The 13,148-nt window shown below is 51.6% G+C and overlaps 4 protein-coding genes across 4 annotated transcripts; 2 read left to right on the top strand and 2 right to left on the bottom strand.

The window, feature by feature from the left end:
• Window positions 1–876: 876 nt before the first annotated feature.
• J4E82_001157 (uncharacterized protein) lies at window positions 877–2,146 on the bottom strand (the record flags this gene model as incomplete). Its single annotated transcript, XM_051727474.1, has 2 exons — window positions 877–1,871; window positions 1,924–2,146. 2 exons carry the CDS (start codon window positions 2,144–2,146, stop codon window positions 877–879), a joined length of 1,218 nt encoding a protein of 405 aa, XP_051592787.1.
• Window positions 2,147–3,810: 1,664 nt separating this feature from the next.
• On the top strand, window positions 3,811–4,695 carry J4E82_001156 (uncharacterized protein; the record flags this gene model as incomplete). The annotated part of the gene is made up of 1 exon (XM_051727473.1): window positions 3,811–4,695. The coding sequence occupies one exon, from the start codon at window positions 3,811–3,813 to the stop codon at window positions 4,693–4,695; it is 885 nt and encodes a 294-aa protein (XP_051592786.1).
• A 3,368-nt stretch (window positions 4,696–8,063) lies between these two features.
• J4E82_001155 (uncharacterized protein) lies at window positions 8,064–10,327 on the top strand (the record flags this gene model as incomplete). Its single annotated transcript, XM_051727472.1, has 5 exons — window positions 8,064–8,068; window positions 8,190–9,341; window positions 9,458–9,478; window positions 9,847–9,863; window positions 9,909–10,327. The coding sequence occupies 5 exons, from the start codon at window positions 8,064–8,066 to the stop codon at window positions 10,325–10,327; spliced, it is 1,614 nt and encodes a 537-aa protein (XP_051592785.1).
• Window positions 10,328–10,641: 314 nt separating this feature from the next.
• Window positions 10,642–12,628, bottom strand: J4E82_001154 (uncharacterized protein; the record flags this gene model as incomplete). The annotated part of the gene is made up of 2 exons (XM_051727471.1): window positions 10,642–11,909; window positions 11,971–12,628. The coding sequence occupies 2 exons, from the start codon at window positions 12,626–12,628 to the stop codon at window positions 10,642–10,644; spliced, it is 1,926 nt and encodes a 641-aa protein (XP_051592784.1).
• Between the last annotated feature and the right edge of the window lie 520 nt (window positions 12,629–13,148).

Raw genomic sequence — 13,148 nt, 5'->3', positions numbered from 1 at the left:
CCCTCTTCTCCACAGTGGAGCGTGGGCCTCTGCTTTACAACACAACAAATGCACGAGTCATTACTACATGGCTGGTCCATAGCCAATGCTTCGAGTCCTCTGGTGCATCGCACTATATGGCACGTCCCAATCAAAACCTGTTTCCCTCTAATACTGTGTTCTTTGCTGTCCGCGCCGCTGTTGAATTGACCCTGACAAGTTCGATCCCGTTTTATGCCCGCCCGGAGTTGGTGTGCCGCAACGTTATGTGCATACCGCGCTTGGCTGCGAGAAGGGTCTGGATCGGCTGCAGCTCGTCACACACCAATATCTAGCTATCCCGATATGCACGTGTCTTGCTCGATTCGGAAATACTGTCGACCAACAGTTCTGGGTTTTGATGTTTCATTGGCTGGATTTTGCTTTATTAAAGACTGCCGAGCGCCCTGAGGGTCTCAAAGTGGGCTCCAGCCGCTCAACACAGCACGAGGCCTAAAATGCAGCCCGTTCTAGGAAGACCATGGGCTTACTATGTGCATCCGACATCTTCAATAGTCGAGAATGCGGGGGTGTCATGCGCTTGCGAACATTATCGCAGCCCACTCACGCTGCCGAAAGACATGAGGCGATCATCGAGCATAATCAGCGAATCGGCTAATGAGGTCACGCTCTGCGACGTTTACGCCGCGCGTTAAAATGGCATATCTGTGTTAAATTGCATTAACCTGTGAAGAGAACATTGAGTCAAATGGAGAAGTCCCATGAGGTTCATATATTTTGAATTTTTGAAAGTCAAGAATGGTATAATGTCTGTTTCATACAGGTTTCTGCCATCGTGTAAGCCATGTCATTGCATCAATTCTCCCCTACTGTTCACGTCCCATATCAAGCCTCTATCTAAAGACCAAGAGCCGAGTTAAACGCATCTGCAGCAGCCTGACCTGTCAGTCCCGAAGCGGCAGACGCAGCATCATCACAGGTGCTGACAGCTGCAGCGTCTACGTCGCACTTGTTGGACATCTGTGAGCAGATGAACTGTGAGATGATGTCAATCTTCTGAGCAGACCCGTGGTTGAAGGTGCTCAGATCGGTGGGCTCGAAAGCCTCCTCCTGACGGCCATCCGAAGGAATACCAAAGGTGATGGTGGGGTCGCAGTTGCCGAAGGCGGCGGCACCAGAGGCAGCAGCGTTACCTGAGGCAGCGTTTCCAGAGGCAGCGTTGCCAGCGGCAGCATTGTTGTTGTTACCAGCGTTGGCGTTGTTACCGGCATTGGCGTTGTTACCAGCATTGTTGTTGTTGCCAGCATTTGCGTTGTTGTTACCAGCAGCAGCATTGTTGCCAGCGTTGCCCTTGTTGTTGCCAGAGTTGGCGTTGTTGTTACCAGCGTTGTTGTTACCGGCAGCAGCATTACCAGCTGCGGCAGTGCCGTTACCAGCAGCTCCACTGACACCAGCGACCGCGGCAGTAATCTCATCCTCGGTGAGATCATCGACACGAAGGTTCTGGGTGTTGATGCATCCTGCATCGTCAGTGTCGACGTCGCAGGTGTTGCCGGCACCGGTCGGGTCGCCAATCTCTCCAGGCGCGAAGGTTGAAGCTTCGTTGGCCATCGATGGATCACCACCGACTGAGGCGATCTGGCGAGCGAGCTCTTCGGCAATCTGCTTGTTGAGTGCCTGGGCGCCATCACTGGCAGGGTCCTGATGCTGCTGGAGCGCAGCAATCTCAGGGTTGACGGCCTTGATGGATTGGCAAGGAGCAGAGGCCAGACCGACGGAGCCAGTGTTTCGTTCCAAAGTACGGTAGATGAGAGCCATAGTCATGCCCGCGACATCACCAGCATCCTTGGCGTTGGTGAACGCCTGGTCAGCTACGGCTTGCTGAAGACAGTCTATTGGTAGTTAGTTTGATGAAGCTTGTATGCTGCGTTCCAAACAACTCACCCGTATCGGTGATGTCTCCGGCACCCTCTGCAGCAGCCTTGGCTCCAAGGAGAGCAAAGACACTATCTTGAATGTTGTCCGGGTTGTTCTGCTGAAGCAGGTCGTTGACAGCAAGGTTAACGTTGCGGTGAGCGTGTTCCTGAGGAACCTCACGCTTGGTCATAAGGGTCGGGCGGGCAGCCGCGACACCAATGAGGGTAAGAGCGATGACGGAGTTCTTCATGATGAATTCTTGTATCGTTTCTTTCGGTCGTGATCGTGAATAATAAACAAGAATAGGGTCTTAGTAGGATATATAACGAAAGTGGGCCGGCCTATCGATTCTCCAGGAACGATGAAAAGAAGGATAACGAAGTGAACGACTCGAAAGACGATGAATGAAAGACGTGTAGATGGATGCTGATGATGCTTTTTCATACAGCGCAAGGCATTGTGCCTTATATACAGGTTAAGTCCTACCAGCTATGCTATGGAGTCCTGCGCTTTGAAGCGTTGCCTGACACCTGTCAAGCAAGCCGCCGTAGCGGGAGCCGCCAGAGCTGACCGTGCATAGAAGCAGAACTGCATGAAGGCTACCCCTGGATGGAAGGTGAAGTCCCTTCGAAGTCGCTGCCGTGCAGCCTCGCGATGGTGGCGATGGCTCGCTAACCTTGTGAGGCGCGGAGGGCCGCTATGAGTGGATCCGCGCTAAGACTTTTGGGATTCCTTGCGTGCCTGGGTGAGACGTTGGCGACTCTTCGGAACGTCGTCTGCTTCATCAACCCCATCAACCACGTCGCTGCCTGGAGATCACGGTACATTTGTGTGAGGACGTCGCGCGCAAGTCGAAAACGTACTCTGCGCGTCGCAAACATGCTTCATCTCGGCGGCGCGCCCTCGCTTGCCTCCAGAACACGCGCATCAATCCTTTGAGCGCGACGGTATTGACATGATCACCAGCTAGCTGAATCGCTTTTCTACAGGAGCGCTCGCGACCGTCGTGATAGAACAGCCTCTTTGTACATGCCGTCCCGCCCCCTACCTCGGCCCCTCTACGACCTCCGCACCGGCCCATCGCATTCAGAGCACTAATAGATACCTTCAAGCGGGCAGAGGGGCCTTCCAGACGAACAATGGCAAACGATTCACTGTAGTACGGGCCACGGCATACGCTACGTGTATCATCAGAGCTACGGTTCACCATGGAAGCAGGCCTTCATAGCCGAGATTGTCCATCTGCAGCCGGCAGTTTATCATGAATGCTATGCAGTTGGTATTCGGAATGTCGTGTTTCCGACAAGCGACCGGTAACCTATGGGTATAAAACAATACCACGCCCATATGCCTTGTATGTTAGGGTTAGCCTTGTTGCGTTCTATTGCGTCATGGGCAATCTCCCGTGTGTTTTGGTACTGAGACGAGTCTGATAGCATCTGGTCGTATTACGCGCTCGCAACGTCGAACGTCTCAGATGACTCAACCCTGGGCAACATGATCTACTTCCAGGGTGCAGCCACAGCTTGAGTCTCAAAACGCTTTCGAAGCACTGTAGCCACATCATTGAGACTGTATACTCACGGGGTTCAGATCAAGTTCTCAAGACATTCCTGCCAGACGTACTGAATTGCGTCCCATCGTTGCCAAAGCTACTACGCATCCAAGCGAAGATTTCGTTCCTCCTGGGCTATAAATCGTCTTTGTAAGAAACAATAGAAACGGCCGACCTCTGTGGTTCTCGACATTGTTGTTGCTTGTTGCTAGTGTCGCATCCTCCGCTCCATCGCGAACCTCCTCGAAAAGACCCACACCCACTCGAGACGAACTGTATGCAACCGGTCAACACACGGGCATCAGGCACCCTGTGGCTCACCCTTTTCGTTGCTACCTCGCTGTGGCTGCATCAAAGTTATGGCCAAGACAAAAACGCTTATCATTTCAGGCCCGATGGATGCTAAACACATCGGTGGCGTGAACGTGCTGGGCGATAGCGGCTCGAACCTCGACAACTACTTTCCTAGCACTGCGATAGTGCCGGATGAGCGACCCTCGCATACCTTTGTTGCTATTGGAAGGACTGAAGTACCAAGGCGGTCAGATACCGTTGCTGGCACGCTACGACGACCGAGTGTTTCCTTGACCAGAGGCCTGTCTAGATTGAGGCGCAGCTCATCTTCGCATCATACTGAAGTAGCGCGCGGAGCTGGCGGAGAGCAACAGGTGCATAGTCAAATGGAGAATTCCAACAATGCAGGCAGGCCCTTACGGATGCAGTCGAGCATGTCGAAATTACGGCAGAGGGTTGGACTAGATCGCGAACTATACGATACAACGCCAATATCAAAGACGCCCACTCCTGAACCAAGACCTATACCAGAGCCGATGCGAAAAGATCACTTGCCACTGCAAGAAACAAGGACACTGGCGCGTCTCACCACGACCTCTTCCATCTACTCGACCCCAGATCTCGATTCTCCGAAAACAAGGACCCCACACAGACAACAACCTATCATTGTTCAGCGAAGACCTCCGCCCTTCGAACATCAGCTCCCAACCATGAATACGCAACTACCCGCGAGATCGAAGCGCGCAGATTCGGGTACTGCAATAGACTTCAAAGACGTGCCTGTGCAGGAGCGGCCAATCCCTTTCAAGGAGATAATGGCAACTCCAACTCTTGCTGAGCGTATGGCCATGTATAAGAAGACGCGCGAGTACTGGGCGCATGCAGATCACGGTTTGGTAGCATGGACGGAGCGTGCCGCGGGACCGAAGGTAGCCACTGCTGGACTTTGAACGGGGATACCTGTTGGTTCCGATGTCTTGACATTTTTATAGCTTAGCATGTGTCTTCATGAACGATATCCTAGTAACGTTTGGGGTGGTCATCCATCCATAATTTACAACTGGCGCCGGGCGCCTTACTTTGCCTTGGTACTTAGTTTCCACAAATCATGATAGACTTAGCGCTTTCACCAGCATACCCCCTTACAAAAAGATGCGTTTTCTCGCAGCTGTGGTGTTGGTGATAGAAGTGGTTAGGTCCTGGGCCGTGCATGGATTGCAGTTGTCGAGCTCTGCAAGCGGCCTCTCACATCTTTTGGGTCCGAGACATCTTACCGACAGCACCGAAATCATCGCAGCATACCATGCGCCTGGACCTTCTCATCAAAGGAAACTCTGATCCACACAGTCTGAGATGTTCCATGTATTCCGTAGCCCCCGCCCTATGTGGCTTATCTGTCTACAACTGAGATGTTTCTATTGGATTGACGGAATTCTTATACCGGTACGACCCACTGCATCCATAGGTACGGAGAGATGCCTCGTGTATTCTGGTAATGCGCGTATCAAGGGACTTTTGATTTTCGCTTCGCACGAATACCCCGTTTATTCAAACATTTTTCGCATTCAAAATCTCTACTATTGCTCTTACGCGATCTTTTTCTGACCATTTCTTATCATTCCAAACTGGGGACAGAAAAGTAGGAGATACCGAGTGGCTCCTTCGTCGGCGAGACTTACATGATCTAGGATCCTGCACGATTCCAAACTCCATTCCTCACGGATGTTTTCTTCCATCCCAGAAATCCAATAGGGTGAACAGAAGGCTAACCCTAGAGAATGTTGCGAATCTTGGATAGACTCAGACCAAAACGGAAACGCCTGCACCGGTTTGCGAATCTCAGCCCTGAGATTCTGAACCTCATCATCGAGCTTCTGTGTAGCGACGGCAAACACCATATCCTTAATGTGTGTCTAGTCTCTCGCGGGCTTTACATCTTTGCTGTATTCTATCTGTACCGCAACATCACGCTCGATTTCTCGAGAGCATCCCATTCTCGTCTACTGCAGCGATTATCGGCACCTAGGTGTCGACTTGCAGAGAGAATCCGGACTATCGTCATTGTCGACACCGCAAAACAAGATATACTACAATGGGACGACCTCTGCGTCATGTTCAGTAGGCTTACGTATCTACAGGAGTTTACGTGGATTGGCCCTCTACGAATGCCGTACTTTCTCCTTGAGTTACTGGCTTCTCGACACCCAAAAGCACGTCTGAACATTACCGCCTGGAAACCCACCACTACATTTCGGTCAAACTTCGCTCGTATAAATGGTTATGTCATGGTCCATCCAGCGGGTCTTCAGCTAAACAAGTTCGTGTACCGCTACGATGGTGCACAGAGACTTAGCCCTGACTTCAAGAAAAATCTTCTTATGTCTTTGAAAGACAAGGCCACACTATCGGGTTTGACTATCATCAACTGCACTTCATCTGAGGTCAATGCATTTCCAGAAATGTTGGATCTTTTTCGCAACAGCAGCTTCCGTTGTACCGAAAAGCTAGTGCTACATACGTCCATCTTCACGTGCCGTGAGTTGTCAGTGTGGGCTTCGAGGGGAGAATGGGACCGGCTTACCTTTTTGCATCTACAACACGCCTCTTTACTTCGTAAGTGGTTCTATACTTATGTACAAACTCTCTATGGCCATGCGCTAATACAAACCGTTAGACCACTTTATTGGGAAAACTCCTCATCTGAAACATCTCAGCTTTCAGTTCGATCATAGAATGAATACTAGTGAGACTGGAACTCAGCTAGTCACGATATTAATGAGCAACCCTCTACCTGAGCTACGTCGTATAAGTTATGGCATTTATGGACAACATCTAGTACCTCCTCCTCTCATCCGTTGCGCCCCCTGGGACATATTGCCAATATACCCTGAAATCAGGGAGCTGTACTTGACTCGAGAATGGGATTGGCCACGTGGGATTACATCGCTATACGCGCCAACTGCGGACGATATGCGTAGGATTCGGACACTTTGTCCCATTCTATTGAGACTCAGGCTCACCATCGACGTACCAGGGGAGCGTTCAAGTTTCGCGCTCGTTGTGGAAGAGCTTGCTCGATTTCAGGAACCCATCGATCTGGTACTGCACTTGCGGCTTCCGTACAAACATTCGAAAAGCTATCAAAACTACTGTATGAGATGCAAGAAAGTTTTTCTACTCATAGTATTGCGGCGCAAACTTCTAAAACTTCCATGCGAAAAACCTTTTCAAATCTGCTTCCAGGCTCTGCGGATAGATCAAGAGTCGCCTGGAACATGGGTCAACTCAGAGTGTACCGTCTGGCTCAACAGTGCTGGGTGGCTAGCTTCGAGCGGATGCAACGTTAACAAAAGAGAGAAGCTAGACAGAATGTCAACTATTGACCTTGAAGAGATGAGCAAGGAGCAATCCCGATTGGAACGATACCGGGATAGCAAAGGATACAGGCAAGAACTAAAAAGGCGGGAGCGGAGCCTTGGTACAAAGTTTGGCTTTTCTGAAGATTTCACCTTGCACAATCTTTGGGGGCTGGATGGAGAATTGGAAACGAACAGTGCGTGACGATGCTCAAGCCATGTGTCGTTCTTCTTGGTACTCATAAGGACTGTCATAATCGAGATCTTCGCTTGTCGTACAAATCGCCGAGTTCAGCTTCTGGTCGTGAATTTGTCAAAGAGTCAAAGCGTTTGTGTGAGCTTTCACCTAGGTAACAAGCCTTGGCGCGAGCGAGACAGTCTTAGAACGCCTTCGCCTTACTTAACAACAACAAAACTATCATTTGAACTAGCTTCTGCGATCAAGTCCGACATCAGCGACAGCCAACCATGAAGCTCAGACGCTCGGAGAAGCCCCCACAGCCGACGCAGGCCCATCGTTTGGAGCAACAAGTCAATGAGATTCTCAGTCTAATAATCTCCAAAATACGTTGCCAGAGTATCCAGGACGTCGCAAATCTCTCTTTGGCTTCACGCCAATTCTACATTCTCGCTGTTCCCCACCTCTACCGAAAGATTACCCTAGACTTAGATCGAGCCTCACACCTCCGCTTACTCCAAAGGCTTGAACGACCGGGATCTCATGTACCACACATGATTAGACATCTTCATTTGTGTCTGGAGGGAAAGCATGCCGAGCATATATCCAGGATCGAGAAAGTGTTCGCTGGATTGACTAACCTGGAAGAATTGGAGTGGGAAGGGCCATTCAACGTGCCGGTCCACTTGCTCGATGCGCTTTACTCGCGCTTTCCAAGGGCTCGATTCTCTATAGAGTCGAGTCGAGTGGCTTACAAGAGCAGTGAAACTGGCATTTCGCCGCTATGGGGTATGGATCTCTGGACCAAGCACCCCGCAGCCTCCATGATCACTCACCTGCGCATCACTCTGGATGAAAAGTCCCCAATCTGGCCCGGCTTCAAGAGAGGGCTGGTTCGTACGATGATCAGAGATCCTGTTCTTGAATTCCTTCAACTTGAGGCGAACGAAGTGATCGACAACCACTCTAACTCGACGGTGGATCTCATGAAAGGGCATGTTCTGCCCAAGTTAAGAGTTTTAGGCTTGTTCGTAGGGAACTCGCCCATCTTTACACAAGACGAGCTACTATTTTGGGGCGACCAAGCAGGCTGGGAGAGTCTTACGTTTCTCGGACTGTATCATACTCAGTCTTTCATCCCTTTCGTAGGGCGAACACCGAATCTAGAGGAGTTGTGGCTTCTTCCTCTAGAGGGGGAGGATACCACAGGTTTAGATTCGCATCTAGCTGGATTCAAAGACTCCTACCCGTTCCCAGCACTTCGCCAACTCAAGGCTCGATCTCCCTGGAGAGATATCGCCCTGTCACAACAGAATGACCGTGTTATCCCCTGGTATCTGATCAACCGACTGTCACCAGAACACCTTACGTCCCTAGATTTGTCTCGTTCTTCTCATCGCGACCAGGACGTAACGGATGTACCTCAAGCTGAAGATATCGCCAGAGTTCGTGCCATATGCCCTAATCTACAAGATCTGCGCTTGGACATGATTATACCATGGAGTCACGAGCCGTTCCCACGCGATATCGCAAAGGAACTAACCGCATTCACCAAACCTATCAGTTTGACAATCTACTTACATGTTACTCGCCATCCTCACCTTGGGACAGAAGCTCTGTATCTTTGGATCGCACGCGGCTTGCGATGGTGTTTCAGGTCTTCGTTCAAGATAGCGCGGTGCTTTCTCAAGGAGCGCGAAAGCCAAAGGATCCACGGCCAACCTCGATTCTCTGTCAACATCATATGGGCCAATGATGTGTTTGCGGAGAACGACTCAATCAGGTCTGCCCATTTCCACATATGCACTGTTGAGACGCACCAGGACGTTTCACGCTCTCACAACGAAATATTGTTCAAGCACGCTACTTCAAACAAAGACATCGAGAAGATGAGTTTGGATCAGCTAAAAGACAGAACAAAGCCACGACTCGGGAATATTGTTGGCGGTCGAGCACGTTATCTTCGCGAAATCAGACGCCGCGAGAATCTTGATGACGTCGGAACAGGGGCCTACGAGATAGACGCCACACTCTACGACATTCTGACTGCGTCAGATCCAGTGTAAGTGAAGCCTGGCAGCGAGCGCGATGTATGTCCATGTCTAAGGTGTATGTAATTTACTTGAACAATCTCTAACGTCTTCTTCTACATGTTTGCCAATCGCTTGAGTTTCTTAGTTTGCAAAGTAAGACATCCAGGTAAGATATAAAGAACAACTGAACCCAATGATACCAGAGTCAACACAAAGGTACTCTAATGTTTGGACAATCTGATTACATGAATGAAATGATACTGGGAAATGTCTCGCGCACCTGCACAATTGTAACCACAAACCAACTCGCGTCAAGCAGTACCTAATATGTATAACATGTCTACTAGAACGATTGTGCTCATCGTAACAGCTGCTATCTGCTGCAGATCTGTCTCGCTAGGTTCGCTATCCTAGATCACAACATACGCATCTACCCGACTATCAACGCTGCCCAGCGCATCATCGACCAGCACTGAAGATGTGTTACATCCTCCTTTCGACTTGTTCTGCTCACTCATGCTACCCACCTCACAGATGCACAAACGTCCTGCGTATGCGATACACACAATGCAGTCATGCAATCATACATAGTCTAGACCCAACAAGATGCCCAAATCGGATGAAGAGACGCCGGGTTAGCGACCAAGGAGAGTGTAGGATGTGCCAGGAAAGACGGAGTAGCTTGAGCGTGCTACCGAGGAAGAGCTTGGTAGACAGTTTCGCGAAGCTTGAGAGCTTGAAGCGGAGGACGAGCAGTGCGGTGGTGGAACGAGATGGGGATGAAGGCGGAGGAACTGAGGGGAGTGCAGATGCGATGACGATATCTGTGACTCCCAAATTCGAGCGAAGGAGTTCAACGCTGCTCATCTACGTGGAGAGAGAGAAGATACTCGATTTCGAGATCCTGAAGCAGCAGCGGTTACAGCCGAGGAAAAGAACAAGAAAGACACGCGCAATCACAAAGCCACGAGGAAGGCTCATCGAAGCACCAGAGCACACAGAACTTCAAAGTTGAAGAGAAAATACCATTACACCAACTACTAACCCAAAAACCCGAATGCAAGTACATAAGATCCAAAAGCAGGGGAGAAGCGGGGTATACTAGAATGGTGCGAGCAAGGAGCGAGACAAAAAGCCCATGACTGACGCTCCTCACCCACAATATGTGTATATGTGTATGCTCATTCCCTGTCTTGTCTGATATCCATTCCTCGTTCCTTCATTTGCTTTCCATTAAGTCGTACATCCGTCTATCGTCATATCCAAAGGGCATCCACCGGAGAAGTACTTACATGAAACGTCTGTTTAACAGGGAGGACGGCGCCAGTTCTACTGCGTGTTTTCCTGGTTCTGCGGTGGGTTTTGACCGAATAGACCACCGAACCAACTTGCGCGGTTGGCTGCCTTGCGCGCCTTGCTGGCTTCTTCTTCGTTCTGGACCAAGCGTAGTGGCCTCATACCTTTGCCAGTCATAACACCAGTGCTAGTGTCGCTGCGCGTCAACTGGCGAGGTGGGCTGGGTGTATCGACGTGGCTCGCAGAAGATGACTCTGTCCTAGCGTCGACTTCCTTGTCTTCAGGTATGGTGGGACCTTGGCCGGAAGGTACCCTTGAAACCGGATTGCTAGATCCAGGGCCAGTGCTGACAGGCAGACCGAAGAAACTGTTGCGAGGCGATACCATCCCAGGCGATGCGGGTGAAGGGCGGTACATGTTGTTGACCACGCCTGCGGCTCCCGGTACGTCGGAAGTGGAACGGCGGTGGTGGTGAGAACCGCTGGGGTGGCGACCAGATGTAGAGCGCGTGAGGGGGATACGTGGAGCCGTATTGGGGTCCTCGTGCGCGCTCTGCTGGTTGGTGACCGGAGGGGGGCCCATCACACTCAGAGGTCTGGGCTTTTTGTTTCCGCCCATGGCGACAGATTTAGCGCGCTGGAGGAATCCTTGTGGCTGGTCGCTCTCCTGGGGAGGAGGCGGTGGCAGATCTTTGTTCTTGTCTGGACCAGAGCCGCGATCGTTCTCACCGTCGTTACCCAGGACTGACTCAAAGCCCTGATGTGTGAGCAAGCGACCGATGATCTTGTTGATGTAGAGGGTAAGGGCTTGGTTCTGCGCCTTCATGCTGTTGACTTCAGCCTCGAGCTTGCGAACGACTTCAGCATCGCCTTCCTCGGCCGACTGAAGCTCATCAGCTAAGCTGGTTGAAGGGCCGCTCCTGCTCGGTACGCGGTCGTCGGCGTTGGACGTCTCGCGAAGGAAGTCGCCGCGGCTCAAGTCTCCGTTGAGCGTCTTCTCTCCCAGTAGAAGCTGGAAGCTCTCGTTGTCTTCCATAAGCCTAGCATTGGTCATGCGTGTCTCGAGCAGTTGCTTCTCTAGTTCACGCATACGTCCGCCTCCAGCGTTCTCAACTTCCAGCACCTTGACCTGATATTCGGCGAGCTCGAGGCGCAGATCTTCAATGATCTTGTCCTTCTGGTGGATGAGCTTTGAGTTGTTTCGCGAGTTGCTGCGTTGGACCGAGTTGGGAGGTGCAAAGGATGCGACGTTCTCGAGGTTCTGCGAGGAATTGGAGCGGGATGGGTTATTGCGGAAGCTTGCTGCGAAATGTGTTAGTATGTGCATGGCTACCACGTTGATCTGGCGGGAGTTGTAGCTTACAGGCCCGCGACAAGTGCTGCTCCTCTTCGAATTCTCCAGTGGGCATGTTCTTTGTGGCCATAGTCTCCTTGAGGCGCTGGATGGTGCTCTGCATTTCTTCCTCCCTCGACTGCGTCTCCTCCTTCTCCTTCATCACCTGTGCCCTCTCGGCCTCGTAGATGCCTTCGAGCTCGCGGTGTTGGCGCGTAAGCTCCCGCTTCACATTCTCCAGCGACTCAACCTTCTCCTCTTCTTCGTGCGCACGTTCCTCGAGCTTGGCCTGCTCGGCAAGGGCATCGTCAAGGCGAGAATTGAGGATCTCGACCTGCTTCTGTCGCTCTGCCGCCTCGTTCTCTGCCTTCTGTAGGCGGTCCTTGAGCTCCTGTAGCAGCGCGGCTTGCTCCTCCCTGGCGTCGTCGTCAGCAGCGTCGGGCTGCGAGGCGTTGCTCAGATTTGAAGATGCGGCGGGCTTCTTGACGGCCGCACGCGCTGAAACGGGAGTGCCATTGGCGCCGCCACGGACAGATCGTGTCCTTGAAACCCCACTGGTGCCATTTGTAGTGGGCGTCGAGGAGCGGGCTGGCGTGCGGTTCGCAGCTGCAGGGGACGACGAGGTGGTTCTAGTATTGGCTTCGCGACGAGGCGTGCCTGGTGGCTTGGTTGCTGCTGCGGCCGACATGTTGTTTGTCTTTTCTTTGTCCAAGGTAAAGCGAGTCCCAGAGACTCGGAGTTGGCAACGTCGCTCAAACAAGGGCGGGTTGCACAAGGAGGTCCAATTATAGCGCGATCAACCACCGGTATGCGCCGTAACGTGTGCTGATCAATGGGGCTGTGTGGCGCTGATTGACGTGTGGAGCGGAAACGTTCAGCTGTGACTGTGAAGCTTGTTCTGCGACTCGCAACGTTTACGGGTGCAAAACGTCAAGTCAGGAGTCGAGCAGCGTTATATCAATCCAGTCGGGGTCCCGCCGTTAAAGTTGGCCCATAATCTCCGCTACCTTGTCCTTCCCTGCATTAGTGCCAAGTCCACCCGCCATCACACGACTTGCTGTAGGCCGGGAAACCACATCCCCTTTGATTTGCCGCACGCCAGTCAATTGTTTACTAAAGTCATTGCGCTCTTTCACTGCCTTCTATGTCCATGTTGCTGCTTTGATGTCCAACGCCTGGTGTTTTCGTGGTATGTTGTGGCACGTGCG

This window comes from Alternaria postmessia (genome assembly GCF_024291825.1).
Source record: "Alternaria postmessia strain BMP 2775 chromosome Unknown scaffold_4, whole genome shotgun sequence".
NCBI lineage: Eukaryota > Fungi > Ascomycota > Dothideomycetes > Pleosporales > Pleosporaceae > Alternaria > Alternaria postmessia.
The sequence above is the reverse complement of the archived record's forward strand: the minus strand, read 5'-3'. Positions and strand labels throughout refer to the sequence as shown.